The sequence below is a fragment of the Echiichthys vipera genome, assembly GCF_963691815.1.
Source record: "Echiichthys vipera genome assembly, chromosome: 20".
NCBI lineage: Eukaryota > Metazoa > Chordata > Actinopteri > Perciformes > Trachinidae > Echiichthys > Echiichthys vipera.
Genome location: NC_139845.1, coordinates 24,070,947 through 24,097,953, shown reverse-complemented (window position 1 = coordinate 24,097,953; position 27,007 = coordinate 24,070,947). Strand labels below are relative to the sequence as shown.

Below are 27,007 nucleotides of genomic sequence, written 5' to 3'. Positions count from 1 at the left end.
GTGAATGGGGTTGAATACAGTGTGCTCTCTCTCTCTCTGTCTCTCTCTGTCTCTGTCTCTCTCTCTCTCTCTCTCTCTCTCTCTCTCTCTCTCTCACACACACACACACACACACACACACACACACACACACACACACACACACACACACACACACACACACACACACACACACACACACACACACACACACACACACAAACACACACACACACACACACACACACACAAACACACACACACACACACACAGATCATGTTCATGCGTTAACTAGCAACCACAGTCACTACCCTGTGTCCTTTATGCCCTTCTTGTCCTCCTCCTGCCTCTCTCCCCACACACACCACTTTCACCCAGTATGGCAGGGCTGCTGCCTCTTCACCCTAGACTGGGAGACCTGACTGCCATCAGCCCGCGGCCCCACACTGCTCCGGGCACTATCACACAATCTTCCACCAGACAGACAGGTGGGGGATACAGACAGGCATGGATCCACACAGACAGAGGTCAGTGTTTTGTCAAACTTTCCTCTACTGTGTTTGCCCTCATAATGATGAAATATTTTCCTATTGAATCAGACATTTTTATGATTTTGGATCTGTAGAATGATTTAACGTGGTGTGTGAATGCTGAAAAGAGTACAACAATTAGCTTTATTAATGGTTAATGCATCACTCACTAATGCTTTATAGCTTAGTTATAAATTAAAAAATAATTAAATTGTAATTCATTGATTTAGATTACTCTGTAGAGATCTGTTGTTGACATCAGAGGGCCTTTTTCTATTAAATTAAATTGACTTTAATTCAATGTTGTAAGGCCTTTTTATTAGAGGCTTATAAGCAATGTAAAAACAATTTAGTTATAACTTACGGAGTCTTGTAAGTCCCCCCCCCCCTCTTGTGAGACTCTAGCTGGATCTCATTTACCAGTTTGTACATCCTTGATTCCTCTCCTCGACTCCCCTCCCCCGACTTAGTCCAACCAAGACACAAGAAGAGCTGACCATTGTTTTGCATGTTATGATCTATGTCAGATGAGCGTGATCATCATGATGTTTCATAACTCATAACATTTGGTTGGGTACTGGATTGGTGACACTCATCTTGAAACTGTGCTGATTGTAGAGATCTGAAAAAAATACACTCAATACCTTTTATTAAGTTCCTTCAAAGTCTTCACTATATGTTATTTAAGTGTGGACAGACAGAAGCTGTGTTCAAAATCGTTCCCTATCATAGAAGTAGTGCACGATAGAAGTAGTGCACGATATGGTGTGTGCGCCAGTCATTTTATTAACTATATAGTCCACTATAAAATACCCACAATGCAATTTGATTGTACATTGTACTCCTGTATACCACAATGCAATGCGATTGTGTTTTACAGGAGAAGAAGAAGAAGCAGAAGAGGAGCTAACTGTAATGATATCCAAGTATCTGAGAGCTAACTGCAGTTATGAACAACCGACTACTGTTACTCACGCATGAAATAAATGAACCGTGGGCTATAACATCTCGCAATCAGGACACACAGCCATTGTTAACAAAACCCCCCTTTACTACCATCAAATTTTTTTGTCTGAAATCTAGTTTGGTCATTCCCTATATAGCGCACTATTTAATAAACATTTTATAGGGGATATTGAGTGAATGAGGGGGCGATTTCAAACACAGCTAGATACATGCACGCACGCACGCACGCACGCACGCATACAGGCACGTACATTGCCAACAGTGCTCCAGCAGTAGAGTAGTGCTGATTATGGAAACACCTGTCACACCAAGTCCCCTTTTGGAAGAAGGAAAACAAAACACCTGAGGCTTTTGGACACAATTTGAGCTTGATTTAAAGCATGACCAACAGAGGACTTAAAAAATGTCCCCTGTTGGCACAAAGTCCACAGTTGGTGAACGTGTAAAGTCCACTGTAGTCCATGTCTGCAAGTGTACAAATGTATACTATTATGTGAAGCACAACGTATATTTGTATGTAAAGTATGCCTACTATACAAGAAAAAAGATATACTGAAGCCTATACTGTATGTGATTGAGTGATATATATTATATGCACACAAACACACTTGTGTCTATCTGTACAAAGTAGGTAGGTAAGAAGTGGGCCGCCCTTCAAGATGTAGCTCTGAGATCAATTTCCGGGTCACAAGTTGGAGGAGCGAGGAGCCTGGAAGGCATAGATTCCAGAAATGGGATCCAGCTAGTATCTTTATTACCCTAAAGTGCAATGGGTCAAAGTACCATTAGATATTTTATCCTAATCTTAACCCCCCTCAGTCCATCCAGGCCCGCGGCTCACCCTGGAGCAGTTGGAGCCCTTGATCGATGGCAGACTGGTAAACATCAAGTCAGCCTTCATGTCAGTGGACCCTGGTGGTACAGGGCTGGTGAGCAGAGAGCAGTTCAGACGAGTCCTGAAGAGCCTGCTGTCTGTCAGCCAGAACCAGCTGGACACTGTCTTCAACGAGGTGAGAGGTGTTGTGGAAATAGATTCTTCAATAAAGATCAACAAACAGGATCAGCTTTTTCTCAGGTGCTTGCGTTCTTCCCCTTGAGCTTGTGAGCTAGTGGGCACGTTATCAGCTCTATGCTGCAGTGTTCTGATAACGCCAAGCTTGTGTTCCAAAGGGTGATGAGAGTCAAAAAGTAGATATTGATCGGCGTGAGTAGGTTTTCTGTATACCCCTATGTGGAGGCTCCTGTCATTCTCCATATGGACGTCACAGTCCAAGAAGGGCAAGCTGTTGTCCTTAACTTCCTCTCTGGTGAACTTGATGTTTCTGTCCACTGAGTTGATGTGTTCAGTAAAAGTTTGCACCTCTTTGGATTTGATCTTAACCCATGTGTCCTCCACATATCTGAACCAATGGCTTGGGGTTACTCCTTTAAAGGAGTTCAAAGCCTTGCCCTCTACCTCCTCCATGTACAGATTTGCCACAATAGGGGATACTGGTGAACCCATGGCACAGCCGTGTTTCTGTCTGTAAAAAATGCCATTAAACTGGAAATATGTGGTATTCAGGCACAAATCCAGAAGTTGGCAAATGTGGTCTGGTTTGAGATTTGTTCGGTTTTGTAAGGAATTGTCCTGTGAGAACCGCTCTCTTACCGTGGCCAAGGCCTCCATGGTTGGAATACAAGTGAATAAGGAAGTCACATCGTAGGACACCATGGTTTCATCTGGATCCATTTTTAGGTCTCGGACTTTGTTCACAAAGTCCATGGAGTTTTGGATGTGGCGTGGGGTGTTTCCCACCAGTGGTGCCAGAATATTGGCAACATGCTTGGCAATGTTATAAGTGACCGAGTTTATGCTGCTGACAATGGGCCTGAGCGGGGCCCCTTCTTTATGGATTTTTGGGAGTCCATATAAGCAGGGGGTTGAGTCCTGGGGGTAAAGCCTGTAATACTGTGGTTTGCTAATGACTCCTTCTTTTTGCAGTTGCTGTAGACATTCTATCACCTTCTTTTTGTAACCGCTGGTAGGGTGTCGTTTCAGAGTTTCATAAGTGTTAGAGTCACTGAGTAATGCAGAGATCTTTGCCTGATAATCAGCTGTATTGAGAACCACTGTGCATCTACCCTTGTCTGCTGGAAGGATAGTGATGCTGTGGTCTTTGCTCAGTGCCGTTACTGCTTTTCTCTCCTCAATGGTGAGGTTGGATGGGGGGACCTTAGCCTGGGACAACGCTGCTGACACTTTCAACCTTAGCTGTTCAGCCTCAGTTCCATTAAGGTTGTTTTTCTTTATAGCTGATTCCGTAGCCGTAATCAACTCCACAACGGGTACCTCTTTTGGTGTCATGGCAAAGTTCAAGCCCTTGGCTAAGACCTCCTTCTCTGGGTGGGAAAGATCTCTGTCCGACAAATTCTTAACCCATCTGTTTTGTGTTTCTTCCTTTGCTGGAAAGTCAGTTTTTTGCCTCCAAGTGAGTATTTCTGTGTTTTTGCCAGTGTCCCGGGATTGCAAATTGTCAAATTTCTTGGTTTGTCTCTCTTTGCTCTTGTTGTGCTGAGATAGTTGGGCTTTCTGGGTGAAATCCACAACTCTTTCCATGATAGAGACAGGTAGGATTGATGTCAGTTTCTGGAGTGAGAGGTCTGCTTTCTCTTTAAGCCCTTCAATGGTGAAATTGACCTGCCTTATTCGCTCACCGAGGAGTTGGTTTTGAGCCTTTTCTATGATTTTCTCCACTCTATGCCCTCTCATGGTGGAATTCAAACATAGGCTAGTTTGGCTAGTGAATTCCACTATGAGAGGGCATAGAGTGGAGGGCTATGAGCACAACAAGAGCAAAGAGAGACAAACCAAGAAATTTCACAATTTGCAATCCCGGGACACTGGCAAAAACACAGAAATACTCACTTGGAGGCAAAAAACTGACTTTCCAGCAAAGGAAGAAACACAAAACAGATGGGTTAAGAATTTGTCGGACAAAGATCTTTCCCACCCAGAGAAGGAAGTCTTAGCCAAGGGCTTGAACTTTGCCATGACACCAAAAGAGGTACCCGTTGTGGAGTTGATTACGGCTACGGAATCAGCTATAAAGAAATCAACCTTAATGGAACTGAGGCTGAACAGCTAAGGTTGAAAGTGTCAGCAGCGTTGTCCCAGGCTAAGGTCCCCCCATCCAACCTCACCATTGAGGAGAGAAAAGCAGTAACGGCACTGAGCAAAGACCACAGCATCACTATCCTTCCAGCAGACAAGGGTAGATGCACAGTGGTGCTCAATACAACTGATTATCAGGCAAAGATCTCTGCATTACTCAGTGACTCTAACACTTATGAAACTCTGAAACGAGACCCTACCAGCGGTTACAAAAAGAAGGTGATAGAATGTCTACAGCAACTGCAAAAAGAAGGAGTCATTAGCAAACCACAGTATTACAGGCTTTACCCCCAGGACTCAACCCCCTGCTTATATGGACTCCCAAAAATCCATAAAGAAGGGGCCCCGCTCAGGCCCATTGTCAGCAGCATAAACTCGGTCACTTATAACATTGCCAAGCATGTTGCCAATATTCTGGCACCACTGGTGGGAAACACCCCACGCCACATCCAAAACTCCATGGACTTTGTGAACAAAGTCCAAGACCTAAAAATGGATCCAGATGAAACCATGGTGTCCTACGATGTGACTTCCTTATTCACCTGTATTCCAACCATGGAGGCCTTGGCCACGGTAAGAGAGCGGCTCACACAGGACAATTCCTTACAAAACCGAACAAATCTCAAACCAGACCACATTTGCCAACTTCTGGATTTGTGCCTGAATACCACATATTTCCAGTTTAATGGCATTTTTTACAGACAGAAACACGGCTGTGCCATGGGTTCACCAGTATCCCCTATTGTGGCAAATCTGTACATGGAGGAGGTAGAGGGCAAGGCTTTGAACTCCTTTAAAGGAGTAACCCCAAGCCATTGGTTCAGATATGTGGACGACACATGGGTTAAGATCAAATCCAAAGAGGTGCAAACTTTTACTGAACACATCAACTCAGTGGACAGAAACATCAAGTTCACCAGAGAGGAAGTTAAGGACAACAGCTTGCCCTTCTTGGACTGTGACGTCCATATGGAGAATGACAGGAGCCTCCACATAGGGGTATACAGAAAACCCACTCACTCGGATCAATATCTACTTTTTGACTCTCATCACCCTTTGGAACACAAGCTTGGCGTTATCAGAACACTGCAGCATAGAGCTGATAACGTGCCCACTAGCTCACAAGCTCATGGGGAAGAACGCAAGCACCTGAGAGGTGCCCTCACAACTTGTGGCTACCCCAGCTGGACCTTTGTTAAAACGGCAGCTGCCTCCAGAAAGAAAACCAAAGTGGTTGAGAAAGAAAAAGATAACAGGAGAAACAACATAGTCATCCCATATGTGGCTGGGGTATCGGAGAAACTCAGGAGGATTTTCAACAAACACTGCACTCCTGTGTATTTCAAACCCGGTAACACACTCAGACAGAGACTAGTACATCCGAAGGACAGAACACCACACCACCACAATGCTGTCCAATGCAACGAGGAATGCAAAGATCTTTACATTGGAGAAACAAAACAACCACTGCATAAACGCATGGCCCAACACAGGAGAGCTAACTCCTCAGGCCTGGACTTGGCTGTCCACTTACACCTCAAGGAGAAAGCCCACTCCTTTGATGACAGCAATGTCCAAATCTTGGACAGAGAGGACAGATGGTTTGAAAGAGGAGTAAAAGAAGCCATCTATGTAAAAGTGGAGAAACCATAGCTAAACAGAGGAGGGGGTCTGAGACACCACTTATCTCCAATTTACAATGCCGCCCTTTCATCCCTTCCCAGGAGATTCAACAATCTAACCTCAAAGGACAACTGTTCACACATGGCCCGGGTGACCCCAACGACTGTCGTTCAGACTCAATAGAGCACTAACGAAGTCGAAACCAACTGCCCACCAACGACTGTCACTCCAACGACGGGCGTGGGCACTTGGAGCACAAAGGGTGTCAGTGACATCATCGGCCTTGTGAGAGGTTAAATACCTGGATCTCCACACCAGTTAGTTGGACCAGTCCTAGCCTGGTCAGATGCGTACATGAACTGATGAAGCCTCTTGGATGAGAGGTGAAACGTCTTCCTAGACAAACAACCAGTCCAGTTGTTTTTTGACTGAAATTGCTTTGAGGATAGTAGGGAATGACGATTTGCCAAAACTCGCACAGTCTTTTAGGGAGAGGGACAGGACGCGAATAGCCTTGGTTGGGTGACGTCTTAAGACCAAACAAAAACATGCCTTAGACATTACAATTCTGAACATTCTGAACCTCTCTCATCACAAGGTCTCTAACACAGGGAACAGATGCACAAATATGCCAATATATCATCATGAGTTAGTTATTTGCATTATCCATTAAGAATATGAGACAGAGGAGACACTGAACTGCGTCTGACCTGACAAAACTATGATTATGAAATACAAATATCCAAAATTCCCACAACAGAGGCACTAGCTTTTTTCTCTTTCCACGTGAAGGTCAGAGGTCAGAGAAACTTCAGCACGGTGTCTGCTTCATTAGTTAGGTTCACTCATCTCCTTCTGTGAGCTCCTTATATATACAGATGTTTCCCCATTCATCTGACGGCACCCCCTGTCACTCCACGGCAGTGCGTTGTGGCGGTAAGCGTGCGGGGGGTGGGGGAGTGGGTTGGGGGACCGCACTTTGATTGTAGACACTAGGGGACAGCAGTATGCTTGAAATCCGTTGACAAGATTGAAGGAAAATACTGCATGTTTCTGCATGTTGACTCAACAGGAAATAAGCAATAAGTAACATGAGGCTGACAGCTACGGTTAGCTGAAAACAATCACCAAAATATGAGATATTTGTGTTTTGCCATGTTTCTGGTGAATGAAACTCACTGGACTGATATTCATCATATTTATTCAGCTGGTTCTCAAGGGTAAGACGGGACATGACTGTCCTGTTTTCTGTGGATTTCATCGTTTACATGTGTTTTTAAAATCGAGCTATTTGTCCACTAAAATTGGCAATTTAGCAAGAGGAAATGTGGCACAGAGTATATTCAAATGTTTTTCTTCATACAATACGGTATATTTCCAGATACAACCATATAGCTATGTGCATTTGCTGATTGCTATATATATATATATATATATATATATATACATATATACATATATATATATAAAACACTTAATGTCATAATTACAGATAACCCCAATGAAATGTGTCTCTAATTTGAGGCTATATAAACTGTTGGTTTGCGCTGCGTTCTTCAGTCGGCCGTTGGTCTTGGACAGCCTGATTGAAACTGGATATTGTTTTTAAAGTTACCATTTTCATGTTCTGAGTCATTGTTCGTTAAGATAAGTCATTAAGTTGCTGAGCAGCTCAGAAAATAACATCTGCATGTCCTCTTTTAAGCTTAAAACGCAGTGGCTGTGCAGAAAGCATAATGTGTAATCTGAGTTTAAATAGTGAAAATTTCAGAATAAATAACGTTTTGTTTTTTTACTTTTCTTTTTCTTTCTTCTTCTTCCTCATTTAATACTGTAGGTCCGTGATTGAACCTGTCTATCTGCCTTGATGACGTGAAGCCACAGAAGTCTTGATTCTTTTCATTATTGAGTTCTGCTGAACCGTTACAGTGATACTGTAGGTGTGTTAGTGAAGCTAATGACTGCAAGGTGTGTGGGGGTTGTTGATACAAACTTCACAATAGTAAACAGCCCATCAGCTGAACAAAAGGATTTAGAAGCTCGGGGAGCAGTGTCGGGTAGGTTACTTGTTATCAGCAAGTCTACTTTGTCTACATGATGGCCAGGCTCCAGATATCAGCCTGTCCATCAGCCAAGCTGTTATCTCCAATCGTTGATAGCCAGGGAGAGCCTCGAGTCCCTCCCACACAAAGGATTTATACAGCAATAAAGTTCCCTGGCTAGTCCCTCGAGTCCCTCCCACACAAAGGATTTATACAGCAATAAAGTTCCCTGGCTAGTCCCTGAATTGCCCCCCGGGGACAAATAAAGTTTTTTTGAATTGAATTGAATTGAATTGAATTTTGATTGGTTAAAACATTGCTGAGGCAGTCCCTGGTTCAGGCTTTGGACCGTCCATCACTCCCAGACTGGCTCTCATCTGTTCACTGCTGCTGCATGAGTTGAGTCCCGATCCCCCCTCGTCTTACTGCATCTACTTTTAACCTGGGGCTTATCTGCAACATCCTTTACTTGTGTAATCTGTGTCAAATTGATAATAATGTGAAAAGCTTAATCCTTTTTATTTAACTTCTATACATAGACAGTGAGTAGTAATAAAACTTTAGTTATATTGTGACAAAAATAAACACTTCATGTTTAAAATTTTCATTGTTAATGACTGCTGCTGTAATTGTTTTGCATATGACAAATAAGTCATCTTGAATCTTGAATCTTGGACTGTTGACTCTGTTGGAAGAGTTAGTGAAAGTAACTCACGAGTATAAGGTGGTCACAGGGACAGGGAGCATTATCCATCAGTGGAGGAAGTGATGACAAAGAGAAAGGATGAAATCACAGTCAGGTCTGTTAGCCTACCTAACTGATAAGAGTGACTGACGTGGGAGTCTGCGTCATTCTTTACAAACATCTCTGTTTCTGCCCGCCCACACTAAAACACAACCCGGAGTTTTCAAACCAAAACTGGATTAGGGGTGTTTCCAAAACCTCTCCGTTTGAGGAACTCAGTAGTGTGGACGGCAGGCGTAGCAAAGTAATTTATACTGAAACGTAGTAGCGTAGATTGAGCAGTTTGTTTTGGGGCAATACAATATTAGGATGTGAAAGTGGCACTCAAAGAAAGCTGGCCTTGGAATGTGTATTTGATTTTTTCCCTCCAAATTGTGTGGTGTCATGTGAGGCATCATCCAGAAGATGGCAGTAGAGGATTTTTTGACTTTCTTCCCGGCAGCTGACATTGGCAAATGATGCTCTGTGGCAGTGGAGACTGGTCAGAGGAGAAGTGAATCTGGCAGCTGTTAAAGCAGAGGTTATTTGTTTGCACCTCTGTTGCGTTGGCTGGCATCGGTTTTTCCCTCTGATCCAGCCCACTGAGTCATTCATTACTGTTTTATTCCATAGATTCCTCAGCAGCCTGCAGATGTTTACCGAAAATGAAGGAATACATTTTTAAAAACCCTCTGGTCTATGAAATCTGGGATGCGGAAGTCGTCACTCTGCATCCATGAGGTCTAATGAGAGTGTCGAGGCCTTGCATCGGGATGGCTCCTTCTCCGGCGTTGATCAATGGAGCGTGTGTGTGTGTGTGGTGTGTTTGGGTTCCGTGCACAATTCCCCCTCTCCCTTCATCTTCATCTCTGTACACGATGCCTCTGTCACTCTGCTACGCCACTGTAATCGTCTCCACTGTTCCTCTTTGTTCCGTCTCAGCGCTCACGCCTGACAGTTTGACTGCCTGTCTTTCCCACACAGATTTCCTCCCATAATATCAGCACTTTGTGTCTTCCACCCCCTCCCATACACAGCCCCACTTTCCTCAATCCGTCGCCCACCCCTCCCACTCATCGCCTTATTCATTAAAGACGTTTTGTGGGTTAGTGTGTGTGTGCTTTCTGGAGAGTTGTCGAAAGTTTACTTTAAAGGACTATCATCGGAGTAGCAGCTGTTATTCTGGTGACATTTTGATTTGGAAGTTGCTTTGTGCTTGGGGGAGCGGTGCCCCAAGCAGTCTGACAACCCCCCCCCCCCCCCCCCCCGCCACACACACACACTCTGATTCTGTTCTTTATTTATCTACCTGGTCTCATCAGTGAAGACCCTTTTCCGTTAAATACTGATACATTATTAAATGTCCAATAGCTGTGCCTGTAAAACAAAAGCTGCTTGAATAATTAGAGTTTAATGGGGAGGAAGGAGGGTCGATGATGTAAAGGCAATCACGGCTGACAAATCTGATGCTAAAGAAGAAGCTGGTGACAAAGCCAGACTCATGCAGAGAACAAGACACAGAAAATCCACTGCATCATGAGAGCTCAAGCTCTATCTCCTCCTTTGATAAATGTCTTTTTACTGTTAAGATTGATTAGTATTGACTCTGAATCCTCTTACATGTTGCAGCACCCATTTTAAAGCCTTATTTGAACCCACATTTGGCCATGGTGACTGATTTCTCAAGATCTTGGAGAATCTGCGCTCATCCACCAAAATAATGGCAGGGATGTACTAGGCCTATATGTTGTAATGCATAGTGTTTGTGGTAATGATTGAATCTTTCACCTTCCAGACCGACCCTCACACCGTCTAGGGTCAGTCACAAATCTGAAATCTGGACAATTCTTAAAGGTCATATATGCCAATTTCTAAAATCCCTTAAAAGCTGCGCTAAACAATAATATCAATGATGGATCAAATGACTGTACAGTATATGTGAAAAATAAAGTGTAAAGTAGTGACAAGAGAATTATCATTTGAATCTTCTACAGGGCATTTTGGGCCTTGTTCCGACCTAGCATCAACATGCCTCTTGAGTGATCAGATCCCAAGTGGACAGCTCTAAGGACATCAGTTCATGCCTGACATTAGAATGGCTCTCCACGGGCATTCTGGGTGATAACCTGATTGCATCTCACTTTCCCGCTCTTTATGCAAATACTCATTCTAGACACTAGGGCTCCCCCCTATAAAGGATGTTCTTGTTTTCAGAAATGAATTTTAGTGTACGGTCTGCTAATATTCTCCACTTACCACTGGCTGTGATAGTTGTAGGTCTGTCCAGTCGTGTCCAGAAGCATTTTGCTCAACACTGTACCATTATCCTGTACCCTACTGCCACCATGGTGGCAACCGTTCAGCAAAACATGCTTGTTGTTGTGGGTTCTGGTCATTTGTTGAGGTCAGCCGATTCCATTTTGAAGCTAAGAAGATTATTTTATACAAAGCTGAAATTTACAGATGATTTATAGACATGTCTTCTGGCCCCTGCCCTCCATACCATGAGCCACTGACCTTAGTCTTACCTTCAGCCTCAGACTGAACTGCTTGTGTAACCCTGTCACAGGTATATAGAGCATGAGGGGTGGGGGCTACACGTTACGCTCTGTAGCTGCTGATAGCAGTGATAATTGGACGGTGTGGTGTCTATAATAAGATTCAATGCCAGGAGCTCCGCTTGGGACCACTGCACTGGATTACACCATGGAAGGATGTAGAGCAGGGCAACAGGGACTGTACTTTGATTATGAGCCACCAAAATAGGTATACTTGCATGTGTGTGCGAAGTATTTGTCTGCTCAATTGGATGTATGCATGTATTTGTGTGTGTGGTTTTGTGGAAACTAGTTCCCTAATTGTGTGTGTTTGGGTATGTGCCAACTCTTTACCAGTTTTCTGTTAAGTGTGTGTGTCCATGTGTGTGTAAAACAGCACAAGGGTCAGAACAAAAGAATGCGGCTGCATTTCCCAGGTGTGCCCTGTTCCTGAGAATGTCACCTAGTGTATTCCCCAAACAGCCTCGTACTGAAAATTACTGCTCAACCCAGTGCTCTCACCATCTCTACGGAGACGCCATAATATGTGCCATTATCACAGACGCTGGTACTGAAATGTTTGGAAAGTTTGTAGGATGTAGAGTAATGTCTCCACTACACTATCATCTTCACAGAGGCAAGTTGGGCCTTTCTTAAAAAGAGGCATGACAAAGTCTGAGCAGGGACATCAGTGAGGCCAAACGTAGATACAAGCTGCACACAGAAGAACAATTTACCAGCAACAACTGTACCCCCACGGACAGCATATTGCCAAACACGCTGAACCACTTCTTTTCTTGATTTGACTGCTGAAACATGGCTGAAACCCATCCTTCACTCCCGGGAGAGGATGACCCCATACAGCTGCACCAACACCAGGTTAGATCGACCCTACTCAGAGTCAACACAAGGAAGGCAGCTGCACAGACCACTTAGCAGAGGTATTTACCACCATCTTTAACCTCTCGCTACTACAGTCTGTGGTCCCCACCTGCCTTAAGTCAGCCACAATCATCCCAGCACCAAAGAAAAGCACAGTGTACTGCCCTAATGACTAGCAGTTGCTCTAAACCCGGTCTTCACCAAATGTTTTGAGAGACTTATCTTCTCCCACTTCAAATCCGCCATCCCTGCTGACCTGGACAAACACCAGTTTGCATATTGTGCAAACAGATCGACAAATGATGCAGTCATCACAGCTCTCCACACAGCTCTTATACACCTGGATCACGGAAATACCTAAGAGTGTTGTTTGTTGATTTCAGCTGAGCTTTTAATACAGTTATCTCCCAAAAACTGAACAACACATGTGCACATGGATACTGGACTTCCTGAGCCACAGACTCCAGAACGACAGGATGGGAGCTCACACATCATCCAGTCTCATCCTGAACACTGGCACACCACAGGGGTGTGTCCTCAGCCCTCTCCTCTACTCGCTCTGTACCCATGACTGCTCCCCCATCCAAAGACCCCACAAACCCTGGACATCACTTACACCCCCCCCCCACCCCCAATAAATTCCAAAGCCAACAGATTGATAAACAGTTTCTTCCCGCTGGCATTACAATGCACAAACCGTCCGCCCCTCCATCCCACCCCTCTCTAAGACCAAAGTGCAATAAACTCACCCACCCTCCACTTACTTATGCACCTTATTGTGTATATGTGTATATATATATATATCTTGATTTTTATATTTTACTATTTTTATACGTATGTTCTATTTTGTATTACTTGAAACCTGCTAAACTGTTTTTCATAGTACGATAACAATGACAATAAAAATCTATTCTATTCTATTCTGTTCTATTCATCCTCCTTGCTTTTCATCATCATCATCATCATCATCATCATCATCATCATCATCATCATCATCATCATCATCATCATCATCATCATCACAGTCGTGTTGTCTTTTGTAAGATGGAACCACTTGTTTACACGTCTTTGTGTTTGTGGCTGCTGTAGGAGTGTGAGAGGGGCGCTGAGACAGTGGACTACATGCAGTTTCTGAGGAGGTTCAGCCGAGCTCCTGCGGCCAACAGAGCCTGCAGCAGCCGCAGCAGTGTGAGGTACACACACACACACACACACACACACACACACACACATACACACAGCAGACATTTTCCAAACAAAGAAACAGCACGCTGCGTTTGCATTTTGAGGCGTTTGGTGGCAGCAGTTGAACATGAATTAACTGAATAGTCCGTTTGTCTGTTTCACTCAGGCGTGGTCCACAGGATGCTTCCATGTCCCTGTCTGAGATACAGAAGCATCTCAAAGATAAGGTGTGTATCCTCTGTTTGATTTGTTTATTGTTAAAAGCTGCAGCCCAAGAATTGTGTTTCCTTCTGTTCAATTGAACTATGGATTGTTGGTACCCACCAAGAAACAGCTCAATGTGCCTGAATAAGGTGGGTAAGAAGGGACGTGCCACAAAAGAGAAATGGTTGGCAACCTGTTGTAAGACAGGAGTCGATTTTTCTTTGTAACGTGCACCACACTTTTCATTTCAACAATGGATGGCTGAGAAGACCGGCCGAGCAGGTTCTTTAGCAACCGTTGTTTATGTAAAGACCACAGGGAGTGAAATGGCCTCAAATACATGGTAACAGAGAGAGCCACCACACTGGGAAATGAAGAGGCATTTTGCTGGAGTGTGAGAAAACCATGAGATTGCTTTGTCAGAGCTATGATGAGGAGGATGACTGTCCAGTGTGTTAAACATCAAGAGGTGGACAGTTATTTCGACTTGGAGGGAAGAGAGGCTAATATAATAGTAGCCTACACAATCATACAAATGCAATGTTTGGCAGTACGTCTGTGTACTTGCTAATTCCCAGATTATTATTGTTTGTACGGTGCCTGACATTTCGGAGAATAATGCAAAGATGCACGAAGTGGTGAGCATCAATGTCCTGTGTCCAATGTGCTGAGGCCAACACCACAGTGTCTCGCTCCACAATAAATATAGAGGGACAGACTGAGCTAGCTTACTGTGACTGTGAGTGAGTGTGAGTGTGAGCAATTACTATTATAGTTTGCCAGCACAAACTATAATCTATTATAGTTTGCCAGCACAAACTATAATAGAATACAGTACTTCACCAACTGTGAGTTACACTGATACAATTACACAACCTATTTCATGATGGATGAACTTTTCTGATGTGACCAGTAAATAAATTGTGTTCCAGTTCTGCAGTATAGCTTATTGTCCGGAATAACAGAAAACCCTCCTTTTTTTAAGAATCATTTTCAGAAAAATACTTTTTGAAGACCAAATCCTGTTTTACAAAAAACAAATATTTTCTCTCAATCCAATGTCCAATTTCCAACCAACCGTTCCAACGACCAAAACAAAATAAGTCTTTCTTCATAAACCAGAAATAGTCCTCTTCAGGAACCCCTTAAACAAACAAAAAGATCAGAAAAGCCAGTTTCAAAATAATCGTTGGTCGACAAAAACAAAGCCAAGCAATACCTTCTGCGTCTAATAGACCAACGACTCTCCTGTGTTTCTTCGCTGCTTGACAGCTGTTTGACTCTGTTGCGTTAATCCCCATGGTATTAAAATTACATAACTCCTCCTCAGTTGTCCGCTAACTTGGCCAAATTTTGAGTCACCTCTCTCTGGGCGATCACTGTGTTTCTGCATGTTTCAGTCCCTTGTCACAGTAAGACAGTTGTTGCTGTAAACTGTGTTGTGATTGATGGCTCGTCATAAAAGGAACTCTTTTTACAGATTTCTGCCGCCATCTGTTGTTGTGACTGTATACTGACATGTAACACTCACACTGTGACTCAGTGACTGTGTCTATAGAAGCACTTACTTGGCCTTTGAATCTAGACCCCGAAAATATGACGACCCCCCTTTTTCGGATTTCCAGGAAAAAAACGGCGTCTTATATTCAGGACACTACGGTATATTACTAATTAAACTAATTTAGGACTGAAGCAATTAATCGAGTAACTCAAGGAACTCAATTACAAAAATTCATTGAGGCAACAATTGGAACAATTGATTTGTTTATTATTAAAAGCTGCAGCCCAAGAATTGTTTCCTTCTGTTCAATTGAACTATGGATCGTTGGTACCCTCTGGCTGCCTCATTGAGGCAAAATCTCTGGCTCGATGATTCATTTAATTCCTATCTCATGCGTTGTGCAGCCTGTGCAGCGCAGACAGTTTTTGTGGATGCACACCACTACATCTGGAAAAAGCAGAGTACAAGTTTGGGATCATTTCACACTGGCCCTCATTTATCAAACGAACGTATGGTAGAAAAACGTGCTTACGACCATTTCCTGGCAACGTCGGCATTTATCAAGTTGGACGTGAGCGGGAGCTACGATCAAATCTCACGTCTGGTCTGAGGTTGTGTACGCACATTTCAGCCTGTGTATTTGCGGTGCAGCACAGCAAAATCTGTCTGAAAATAATGAACAAACCTGAGCTGTCATTAAGCATAAGCAGTCACATATTAAGAACAGATCAAAACGGATTCTTAAAACGAATAAAAAACATAAAAATTGTGGTTGGAGCAATTGATTGTACTCATGTGCGTCTGAAGGCACCATCCATGAATGATTACGCATTCATCAATCGCAAAAACTACCACTCGATAAATGTACAGGTGATTCGTGATGCCAAGCTGTCGCTTTTAAACGTGGTGGCCAGGTGGTCAGGTGGCCGGAGGGACACACGATTCTTTTAAATATCAAAACAGCGCGGCTCCAGCCCCCCGCGACCCCGACATTGAATTAATAAATTAATGTGTTGGCACGCGGCTGCAGCAAGACGCACTGCAGAGCCAAAGCCATCTCCTCTGTTGGTGGCTACCCTCGATAAATTGCAATAAATCAAACAAGGTATCAGATTATTAACATCTTTGTATGGTTCTTCTAGATGACAAAGGTTATCCTCTAACAGTATACCTAATAACCCCGCTGGCAAACCCCGCTACAGAGCAAGAGCACAGGTGTTGTGCCGTATTCAGCACCCCTGCCGTGAAATGCACCCCCTCGCATTAAAGGTGATATTCTGGATCAGAAGGCTGTTGTTTCCACCTATAGGAGTAGTTTATATACAGGTAACAGACAACGGTCAGAACATTGGTTACTTACAGTCTTTAAACTATTTTAAGAGTTTAAAATCACAAACTTGGATAATAGCGAACACAAAACAACACCTTTTTGTATGTTCTGTGGAAATAAACTGCAGCCATAATTACAAAATGAATGAAATGGATCTTTTGAGCAAGTTGAATGTATTTGACTCAGCGTTTCCAAAATATAATCCCAGCTTTTCTTGCAATTCATATGTTCAAAGTGTGTGCTTTTAATTGGGTTACCTGTATATAAACTACTCCTTTAGGTGGAAACACCAGCCTTCTGATCCAGAATATCACCTATAATGCGAGGGGGTGCATTTCACGGCAGGGGCGCTGAATATGGCACAACACCTGTCCAGTGACGTGCAGTGAGGGTTGGGGTTGGGGAGGCACTAGGAGGATGCCAATAGGATAGGAGGAGAGAATAGGATGCTGAAAACCATTTTAAAACACCAGTGCAACTGTATATTGCAGTATATCTGACCTTTACTGTAAATGACTATATATTGCAGTATATCTTACCTTTACTGTAAATGACTGTATATTGCAGTATATCTTACCTTTACTGTAAATGACTATATATTGCAGCATATCTTACCTTTACTGTAAATGACTGTATATTGCAGTATATCTTTCCTTTACTGTAAATGACTGTATATTGCAGTATATCTTTCCTTTACTGACTGAAAGTCCAGCTTTGAAAAATGTCTTAGTTTAGAAATCAAATCCTCCATTTTCAGGGCGAGAAATGACAGCTTGTCTCTAAGCTCTACAGCGTCGCACAGCACACTTCTGTGTTTACTTTTTGTACACAGGTCAGAGTTCACCGTTATCTGGCTGCAGGCTATCAGGCTGCTCACTATCGCCGCCTGCCTTGAGGCAGAGGTACTGCCTGCCTCAAGCCAGGCATTTCCCCTGTGGATTTATGTCACAACAATAAGATGTAAATATTACACACATACGTAAAATACATCACTGAACACCATGGAAAAGAAGACGTATGCTTTTATTACATAAAAGTGTCCTCAACCATCATATTGGAAACATAAACAGAAATGGGAACAAGCACGCGCAGAGGGCACGCGCTCAATACAGTTTGTGAGTGATTGCGCAATCTGGAGGGAGGCACGGCTGTCCATGCCTCACCTCTCGTCTCCGAAGAGACTCCGTTTATTTAAATAGGAAATACAGAATTTTCTGCCATTTTTACTATAAAAAACGGTCAAAATACATTAAGAACCACACCAAAATCATAGTCCAGAGGACAAATATTAATACTTGTGTTATTTTATTATTTCGTTTCTTTTTCCTCTCATGATGACAGGGGAGGCACAGCCTCACCTGCCTCCCCTGACCGCACGTCACTGCACCTGTCCAAGAGTGCGCACAGGCGCACACAGGTCACAGTGGAGCGCTGCTTCGGGTTGGCTGCCTCCGTTATTCTTTTCCATACAGCGTTTTGATGGGCCCCTTTTATTCCACTCTTAAGACTGCAAAAAAGCACATCTTTATTTTGCTCCATCTCGGATGTCAGGATGCCGATCTGTGTGACGGAAAAGTTTATTTTCTAACCAGCGTTCTTCCTCTCCGTGTTTGACCTCAGTGGGCGAGGCCTCCGAACCAGGAATATTTAGGGGCGTAACATGTTAATGACGATCGAATTCAGCCGCCGCATTTATCAAGGCCCGCTCATTCGTACGCTGAGATTGTACAGATACGAATGTTTCATAAATCACACGTGGGTCCTTTCCTACGACCAATTCTGTGCTCAGATCTGCGCCCGTTTTCACGCAAGATTGATAAATGAGGCCCACTGTGTCTACTACAAACTACAACTGTTCTACCACAACAGCACGACATCGATGATTCAGCGTCTGAGCTGAAAGAAGCCCATTGTTAAAGGCACTTCACCATGCACCGCTGTTCGGATTTAAGGAGGGCGGTTGCCATAGTTACGGACAAACAGGAAGAGAATGCGTAACGTTAGCTCTCCTCGTAAATGCCTGTTTGTTTATTCATTCATTCATCTTCAACCGCTTGTCCTATTGGGGTTGCGGGGGGGGGGGGGGGGGGGGCTGGAGCCAATCCCAGCTGGGGACATCGGGCGTGAGGCGAGGTACACCCTGGATAGGACGCCAGTCTATCACAGGGCACCATTCACACCTACGGGCAATTTGGAGTCATCAATTAACCTAACACATGTATGTCTTTGGACTGTGGGAGGAAGCTCGATAACCCAGAGAAAACCCACGTAGACACGGGGAGAGCATGCAAACTCTCCACAGAAGGGCCCCAGCTGGGATTCGAACCAGAAACCCTCTTGTTGTGAGGCGACAGTGCTGCTCCCTGATCAGTCTTTATAGTTATGTTTGGGTAAATGTGTCAGTGGAGTTTGGTTCGTTGCTTGTTGTTACGGTGAACAGGAAGACAGCGAGTTACTCTTCATAATTTCTCTAATTAATTTTCTAATAAATCTATTTGTCTTTCAAACCTGTTTGAGTAAAGTCTTGTTTCACGTAGAATTTAATGCAATTGTTTAAATAGTAAACTTATTCATGGAAAATAGCGAGTGTATTGCCTTCAACACACACATATCTTGTTGCGTCCTGTTCGATTACAAAAAGATTTGATAGCTGCAGCCCTAAACTAATTGTCATAGTATTGTTCTTTCTTGCTTTAACATCTATTAATGCTGCAAAGTCGCACTTTCACAGACACCGCTTTGAAAAACAATTAAAGAAAAACATGACTTACACATCATGACTTACACATCATCCTCAGTGTGTGTATGTGTGTGTGTGTGTGTGTGTGTGTGTGTGTGTGTGTGGGGGGGGGGGGGGGGGGGGGGGGGGGGTGATTCCTGTGGCAGCAGACGTGTTTGTGGGGCCAGCTCTAGCAGAATTCCGTCTCTACGTAGGAAGCATGACGGAATTGACTCTGGATTTGTGCTGCTTGTGTTCCACATTGAGCTAGACTGTGGATGTTGTCGTGGAATGCAGAAAATCAACCAAATCCCATGTGTGGATAAATGAAGGCCCCAAGGGCTATCAGGGCTGTGTTAATCCTTACGACAGACATACATATATAGAGTGTGTGTGTTTGACTGTGTGTTTCAGGAAAACATTTCTCACAGCCCACATCCTTCAGTTGACACAAAACACATTTATTTGTCATCCATCCATATCCCCCTCTTTCTTCATCACGCCATTCTTTATGTGCATATGCTTTTTTTTTATCTTACCAGCCAGCCAGATGTGTCCAATAGGACCGACTTCTAGGAACAATAATATGATGCCAGCCAGGGCTCTGAATCAAGACAGGACTGTGTCACAGTACCCCACACTGAAACAAATCAACCTTGTCAGGGTATTTCATGAATCATTTACTAAACAACACTCATTTGAGTTATAGTCAACCACATTTACGTGTTCTGAATTTTCTGTCGGTTATCGTCCAGTTTCTCCAGGCAAGTTTATTTGTATAATGCCTTTTACCAATTCAAAGTGCTTAACATTAGAATCCAAAACAGGACTGTTCAATTCATTTGGAATTGAGGCCGGCTGACAAAAATGGTCCAAAATGAGGGGCCGGAAAAATACAAGCGTCACATTAATGGATATTGTAGAAGACTACAGCGACAATGGAGTGCATATAATGTCGTTATTTTATCAATGTAAATCGTAGTAATGGGCCTCAAAGTGCAACACCATAACAGCTGATCAAAAGAAGTAGTGATAGGCCGACTCAAAGCAACAACCTTGTCAAAAGCAATCCTTGTTAAATTAACAAACCTGTGAACCAGAGGTTTTCATTCAATTATTGGACTAAATTACAAGTTTGAAGCCCATGTGTTTTACTTGAGTATTTTCTTTTCATGCTACTTTACACTAACCTGACTCTCTCCAGATGAATTTGGTTTCCCCCTTGTTTCCCTCATCCATCTGGGATCGCTTAATAGGAAAGGGATTTCAGGAGACGGGGCCTTATCAAAAATCCTTGCATATGATTGGATAAACCACTTGTCTGTCATCTTTTTTTAAGTGCTACTTCAACCACTCACATGGAAACCAACCTGTGACACTGGTTGCGACGCAGGGAAAAGCCAAACAGAACAGCCGACATGGTTTCCACCACCAAAAGCCTTCAGAGCCGTCTCTAGATCGGAAACAAGGATGAAACCGCAGCATCCATGTTGACGTCTGCTTCCTTGATGCGAGCCGCCATTGTTGTCTGAATCACAACAATTGCTTCTCCACTACGTCACATCTATCAAGCCCCGCTCGGTGGTTCCGATTGGCTCGACCATTTTTTGCAGACCCTGAAATCACTTTCCTATGGAGCGAATCCAGATGGTTGAGTGGAGCTAGGCGGAGTCAAGACGGAACGAAAGTCAACTGGCGATAGTCAGTGTGAAAGGTCAGAACGGAAGAAGTGAAGCTATCTACGTTGCCTTTGTCGATGATGAAAGTCAAATAGTTTTCCGTCTGATCCATAGATGAATGAGGTCTAGCAGCAGACCTTTGTGGTTTTATAATCCTAATAAGTAAACTAACAACCTGATTGGTTGTTTTTATGTGCGGTGTGAAAGCCCCGTAAAATTGGCCTTGATCTGAAAAAAAAACCTGTCACTTTTCTCTGTGTAATATTCACGTTCTGTAAAAAAAAACAACAGTTATACATATAGATTTAAGTGCAAATTACAGGAAAAAGACTCCCCGGTGTGTAAAGGCCTTTATACAGTTGACTCATATAAGGTCTATGTAGACTTATCACAGTAGATTACAAGACCTTAGTTAAGTTGTGTCATTTTAATTCCGCTTCCTGCTTTGCTACAGTGCGGACGCTTTTCTGCTTGCTCTCGCCTTTGCTTGCATTTTTTTGCTACTATCTGCTACTATTTGCTTCTCCTCAATAAGAAACAAAGAGCAACAGCTCCTGGATACTTACAAAACCAGTGGGATTATATTTATTTTAGATAACAGAGGCATTTTTCAATATTTTTACGACTTCCTCAACGCTAGGCAGGGAGGCCTACCATTCAAGATAAGCCTGAGCCTCTGCTACAGTGCTAAAGGTAATCACCAGAAGATGCCTCCCTTCTCTATGGAAGATTACCACAAACTACTAAAGAAGATTTTGCTGCTGGAAACAAAAATTCATCGGTTAGAAGTATTTATAGAAGTGAATGGATATTGTGACAACAATACCACCCTAGCACTGACTGAAAATAGTGGACAGGGGCATGCCAGAACCCAGCACACTAGCAATGATGAAGCTACGAGGAAACGGGAGGTCCCTGTACAGGGTAATAAATCTACCAGCGATAATACTCCCTGGAACACACTTGGGGCAAAGCCAAAGAGAAGACCACCTCCCTGCGACAAGGGAGAACGGATAACCGGGAGGACCCAGCGCCCCGATATCTCTGATCTGACCGGTTGGCCTGCGCTACCATCTCTATCCAGGCATAGCGCTTCATCAACTCCCTTGCCACGTAGGACACAGCAGCGGACAGCTGAGAAGAGGAAAAGTACCAAGAAACTTCCCCAGCAAGCAAGTGTTCAACTAAAGAACAGGTTTGCTCCACTGTTGCCCGACAATGGATCCCCCTCTGATTGCCTGAATAACCCACCATCACCACGCAGAAGGGTAAGACCTGCTAACTTAAAACCACAGAGAAAGCTAACAAGTGGGCCTGAAAATCTGATTGTAGGTGACTTTTCTGTAAAAGATATGAAAAGCAATAATAACACCAAAGTACTCTGCTTTCCGAAGGATACGGTGTCTGACTTGGAAAAAAGAATCCTGGATATTGTGGCTGCACACCCAAATGTGAAAAATATCATTCTGCACATTGGTTTTAATGACATTGAAAAACAACAATCAAGGGAGCTGAGAGAGGACTTCAATAAACTCTTTGAAACAGTCAGCGCTGTGAATGCTGAGGTGTTTATCAGTGGTCCTCTACCCCCGATCAGGAGAGGAGCTGAGAGATTCAGTCGACTTTACTCGCTGAATGAGTGGCTCTCCAGCGTTTTTCTTGCTCGTTCGATGCATTTTATTGACAATTTTAGCTTTTTCTGGGACCGCAGGCATCTTTTTAAGGCAGACGGACTTTGTCTAAATAAGCTGGGGGTAAAGCTTTTCATGACCAACATGTCTTACTTCCTGCGTCATCCATCTATCATCACTTCAAAGGACAAGAGACAAGAGGAACCAACGGAAAAGACAGACACAACACAGCTTATCATGAACGTCGAAGGAGGACCGCCATTGCAAAAGGAGAGCGCTGACCATGAGAGACACCGGAGCAAAGAGGAGACGTGTCCATCCCCCTCTACCTCCCCTTTCATTTCAAATGGGCATGAAGATCCCTCCCCCACACCCCCCAAGCCTAAATCCAGGTCTCCATCCTTCTCCCTTCCTCAAGTAAGCCTTTCTCCCCCCTTATCCCCTTTGGAGTTCCGGGAGCTACCCCCACCCACTCCCCGCCCTACCCCTATTTTTACCCCCCTTGACCGACCTCAGCGATCCCCCCCTCAGCGTCATCTCAGTGGCACCTCCCTCCCACCTCCTCCCCCACCTCCACGAAGGCGTGCTTCACAAACCCTCAGCCCTACTCCGCCCCTCTTACGTAAACCCCCTCTACGCCCTCAACGTCCACCTCCAGTAGTTCATTCCAGCTCTGACGCTGCCCACTCCTCCTCCCCCTCATGGCCACCCCCGCCCCGCCCTGACAGCAGTCCTGAATATTATTGATACAGAAAGGGGTTCAGCAGTAGACCACATTATCAGCTGGGCCCAAGGCTGCCTACGTCAAAGCTTGGCACCTTCTACATTCCTGTTGTGACTACCAAGAGAGAGAACATTGGGAAACGTAGACACCCTGCTAACCTAAACAATCTCATTCCTATCCTCTCCAAAACAAAGTCAACATCGAAGCCTGTCAATAACACCATCAGGATGGGTCTGCTCAATGTTAGGTCTCTGAATAACAAATCATTTTTAGTCAACGATTTTATTACTATTCCAAACTTGATTTTATGTTTTTAACTGAAACATGGCTGGAGCAATATAACAGTGCAAGCATTCTGATCGAGACAGCACCCCCCAACTATAACTTTATTGATGTATGTAGATCTGGGAAAAGGGGGGGAGGGGTTGCTGCTATATTTAAAAACATATTTCAGGGGAAACAGATGTCACTTGGTGATTTTACATCATTCGAATACCTGTGTGCTGTGTTGAAATGCTCTCCCAAAATTCTTCTGTTAATTATTTATAGGCCACCTAAATACTCAGTTATAACTGGTGACTTTAATTTTCATATTGACGATTCGAATGGCAAGGGTGCAAAAGAACTTTTTACTATTTTAGATACATTTGACCTGTCTCAACATGTGAAAGAGGCTACTCATTGTAAAGGACACACCCTGGACCTGATTATCACAAAAGGTCTCAATGTTTCTGATGTTCTTGTGACTGATCTTTCCTTGTCTGATCATTTCTGTGTTTTCTTTAATATTTCTTTAATTCCGGAGACACAAACAGAATCAAAGAATGTCAAAAAGCGCTACATCAATGAACATGCTAATGTACTCTTTAAAAATGCCATCTCCTCGCTACCACCTCTAAACCCATGCCATGCTGATGATCTTGTAAACAACTTTAATTCCAAAATTGTGAATATCATAGATGTCATTGCACCGGTTACAGTTAAAACGATTTCTGGTAAGCAAAAGGCACCCTGGAGAAAAGCTGCTGTTGTAACAGCCCAGAGAAGAGAGTGCAGGAAGGCTGAACGAATCTGGCGAAATACAAAACTTCATATTCACCATGACATCTATAAAGAGAGGCTCCAGGCCTACAATTTAGTCTTAAAAAGTGCTAGAGAAACATTCTTCTCCAATATCATAAACAGCAACACTAATAAGGCCAAAACCCTATTTGCAACTGTCGACAGACTGACCAACCCCCCAACACAAATACCAGCGGAACTCCATTCCACACAGAAATGCAATGAGTTTGCATTCTTTTATACTGATAAAATTGAAGGCATCAGACGTGCCATCAATATCTCAAACAAAAAAGTTGGATCACCACCCCGTTTAGGCCAAAATATCACAGCAATGATGGCAAGCTTTAATGCCATAGACTCTAAAACTCTAGTGGAAACAGTGACTGATCTAAAGGCAACCACCTGCTGTCTTGATGCTTTACCTACCAACTTCTTTAAGAATGTTTTTGACTGCCTATCAACAGACGTATTGCAAATAGTCAATAACTCTATTCAATCGGGCATTTTCCCAAAGGCCTTCAAAACTGCAGTCATTAAACCTCTTCTAAAAAAGCGGAGCCTAGATGCCTCTATTATCAACAACTACAGACCAATTTCAAATCTACGATTCATAAGTAAAATAATTGAGAAAGTTGTACTCCAACAACTCACTCACTTCTTGGCTTCTACTGGCTGCCACAACAACCTCCAGTCAGGATTTAGACCTTTTCATAGCACAGAGACGGCCCTTATTAAAGTTATAAATGACATCCGTCTTAACACAGACTCTGGCAAAACTTCAGTACTAATGCTATTGGACCTCAGTGCTGCATTTGACACTGTCGACCACTCAATACTTTTGGACAGGTTGGAAAACTGGGTGGGGCTCTCAGGCACAGTCCTAAACTGGTTCAAGTCATATCTACAAGATAGGAACTATTTTGTTTCCATTGGCGACTTTGTATCAGAACAAACCAACGTAACGTGTGGGGTCCCCCAAGGTTCAATCTTGGGGCCGACTTTATTTAACATCTATATGCTCCCACTAGGACAAATCATGCAAAGTAATAACATTGACCACCATTGCTATGCCGATGACACCCAAATCTATGTAGCGCTATCACCAAATGACTATCGCCCCATAGATCTACTGTGCCAGTGCATTGAGCAAGTCAAACACTGTGTGCCAAAATTTCCTTCAACTAAATGAGGATAAAACTGAGATAATTGTTTTTGGCGCTAAGAAAGAAAGGTTTAAAGTCATCCAACACCTTCATCACTGTCCCTGAAAACCTCAAATAAAGCCAGAAATCTTGGGGTTATTATGGATTCTGATTTACATTTCGACAGTCACATCAAATCAGTAACAAAATCGGCCTACTATCACCTTAAAAATGTAACAAGACTTAGAGGGCTCATGTCAGCTCAAGACTTAGAAAAACTTGTCCATGCCTTTATAACCAGTAGACTAGACTACTGTAACGGTCTCCTTGCAGGTCTTCCCAAAAAAACTGTCAGGCAGCTACAGCTTGTTCAGAACGCTGCTGCTAGAGTTCTAACAAAGACCAAAAAATGTGAACACATTACACCAATTCTTAAATCACTACACTGGCTTCCTGTACGTCAGAGAATTGATTTCAAAATCCTCCTGCTCACATATAAATCACTACATGGTCTAGGGCCGAGGTATATCACTGATATGCTCCCACTACATAAGCCTTCTAGATCACTAAGATCCTCTGAGACCAATCTGTTAGTGGTTCGCAGAGTAAACTCAAATCAAGGGAAAGCATCTTTCAGTCATTATGCAACAAACAGCTGGAATAAACTTCCTGAAGATTAGAGACTTTCACCCACTCTGACCACTTTTAAAACTAGACTGAAAACTTTCATGTTCACCTTAGCTTTCTGCTAAATCTTCGCACTTTTAACGTCCGCACTGTTTTGATTATTGTCTATGTTTTTATTCTCTTTGTCTTTCTGTAATGCATTTTAATTCATGACATGTTGTGCTGTGAAGCACTTTGAGTCTGCCTTGTGTATGAAAAGTGCTATACAAATAAAGCTGCCTTGCCTTGCCTTGCCTTGCCTAATAATGCACGTGCACACATGCATAGGTGTGCTCCGGCAGTAAAAAAATATAGCACTACAGCCCTGGGTACCAAAGTAGTTGAGAGCTCTGCTGCTGATGGTGACCTTTGTGCTTCTTCTGTTTTCTTCTCATGCTCAGTTTTAAAATTCCCAACAATGTTTCATCATTCTTCTCTCAGTTTATTCAGCCATTATTCATGCACAGCCAATTCTCCATTGGACCTGCATCACGGCACCAACTGTGGTTGCTAGGAGACTTGTAGTAACTGACGTAACCGTAAAGCCTACAAAGCCTTCCTTCCGCCCAAACAAATTCCAGTCATTACTAAATACATCTCCATGAACGCTCTGCATAAGACAATGGCTTCTATAGTCACGGCAGCAGGATAAAGATGTTGGTCTACCCAGGTTTGGACCCCTCTGAGGGACAAAAAGAGGCTCCATGCTAGAAAAAGTTGTGATGA

General features: G+C 43.4%; 1 protein-coding gene across 1 annotated transcript in view; it reads left to right on the top strand.

Annotated features, from left to right (window-relative positions):
* Window positions 1–359: 359 nt before the first annotated feature.
* The window catches only part of LOC310962832 (EF-hand calcium-binding domain-containing protein 6-like), a gene marked incomplete at both ends in the record, with an annotated part of 67,619 nt that continues 40,971 nt past the window's right edge, over window positions 360–27,007 (top strand). The window contains 4 exons of the mRNA XM_083935429.1: window positions 360–507; window positions 2,296–2,486; window positions 13,528–13,631; window positions 13,790–13,850. Of these exons, the coding sequence (XP_083791555.1) occupies window positions 360–507; window positions 2,296–2,486; window positions 13,528–13,631; window positions 13,790–13,850 (504 nt within the window). The remainder of the gene's footprint in view (window positions 508–2,295; window positions 2,487–13,527; window positions 13,632–13,789; window positions 13,851–27,007) is intronic.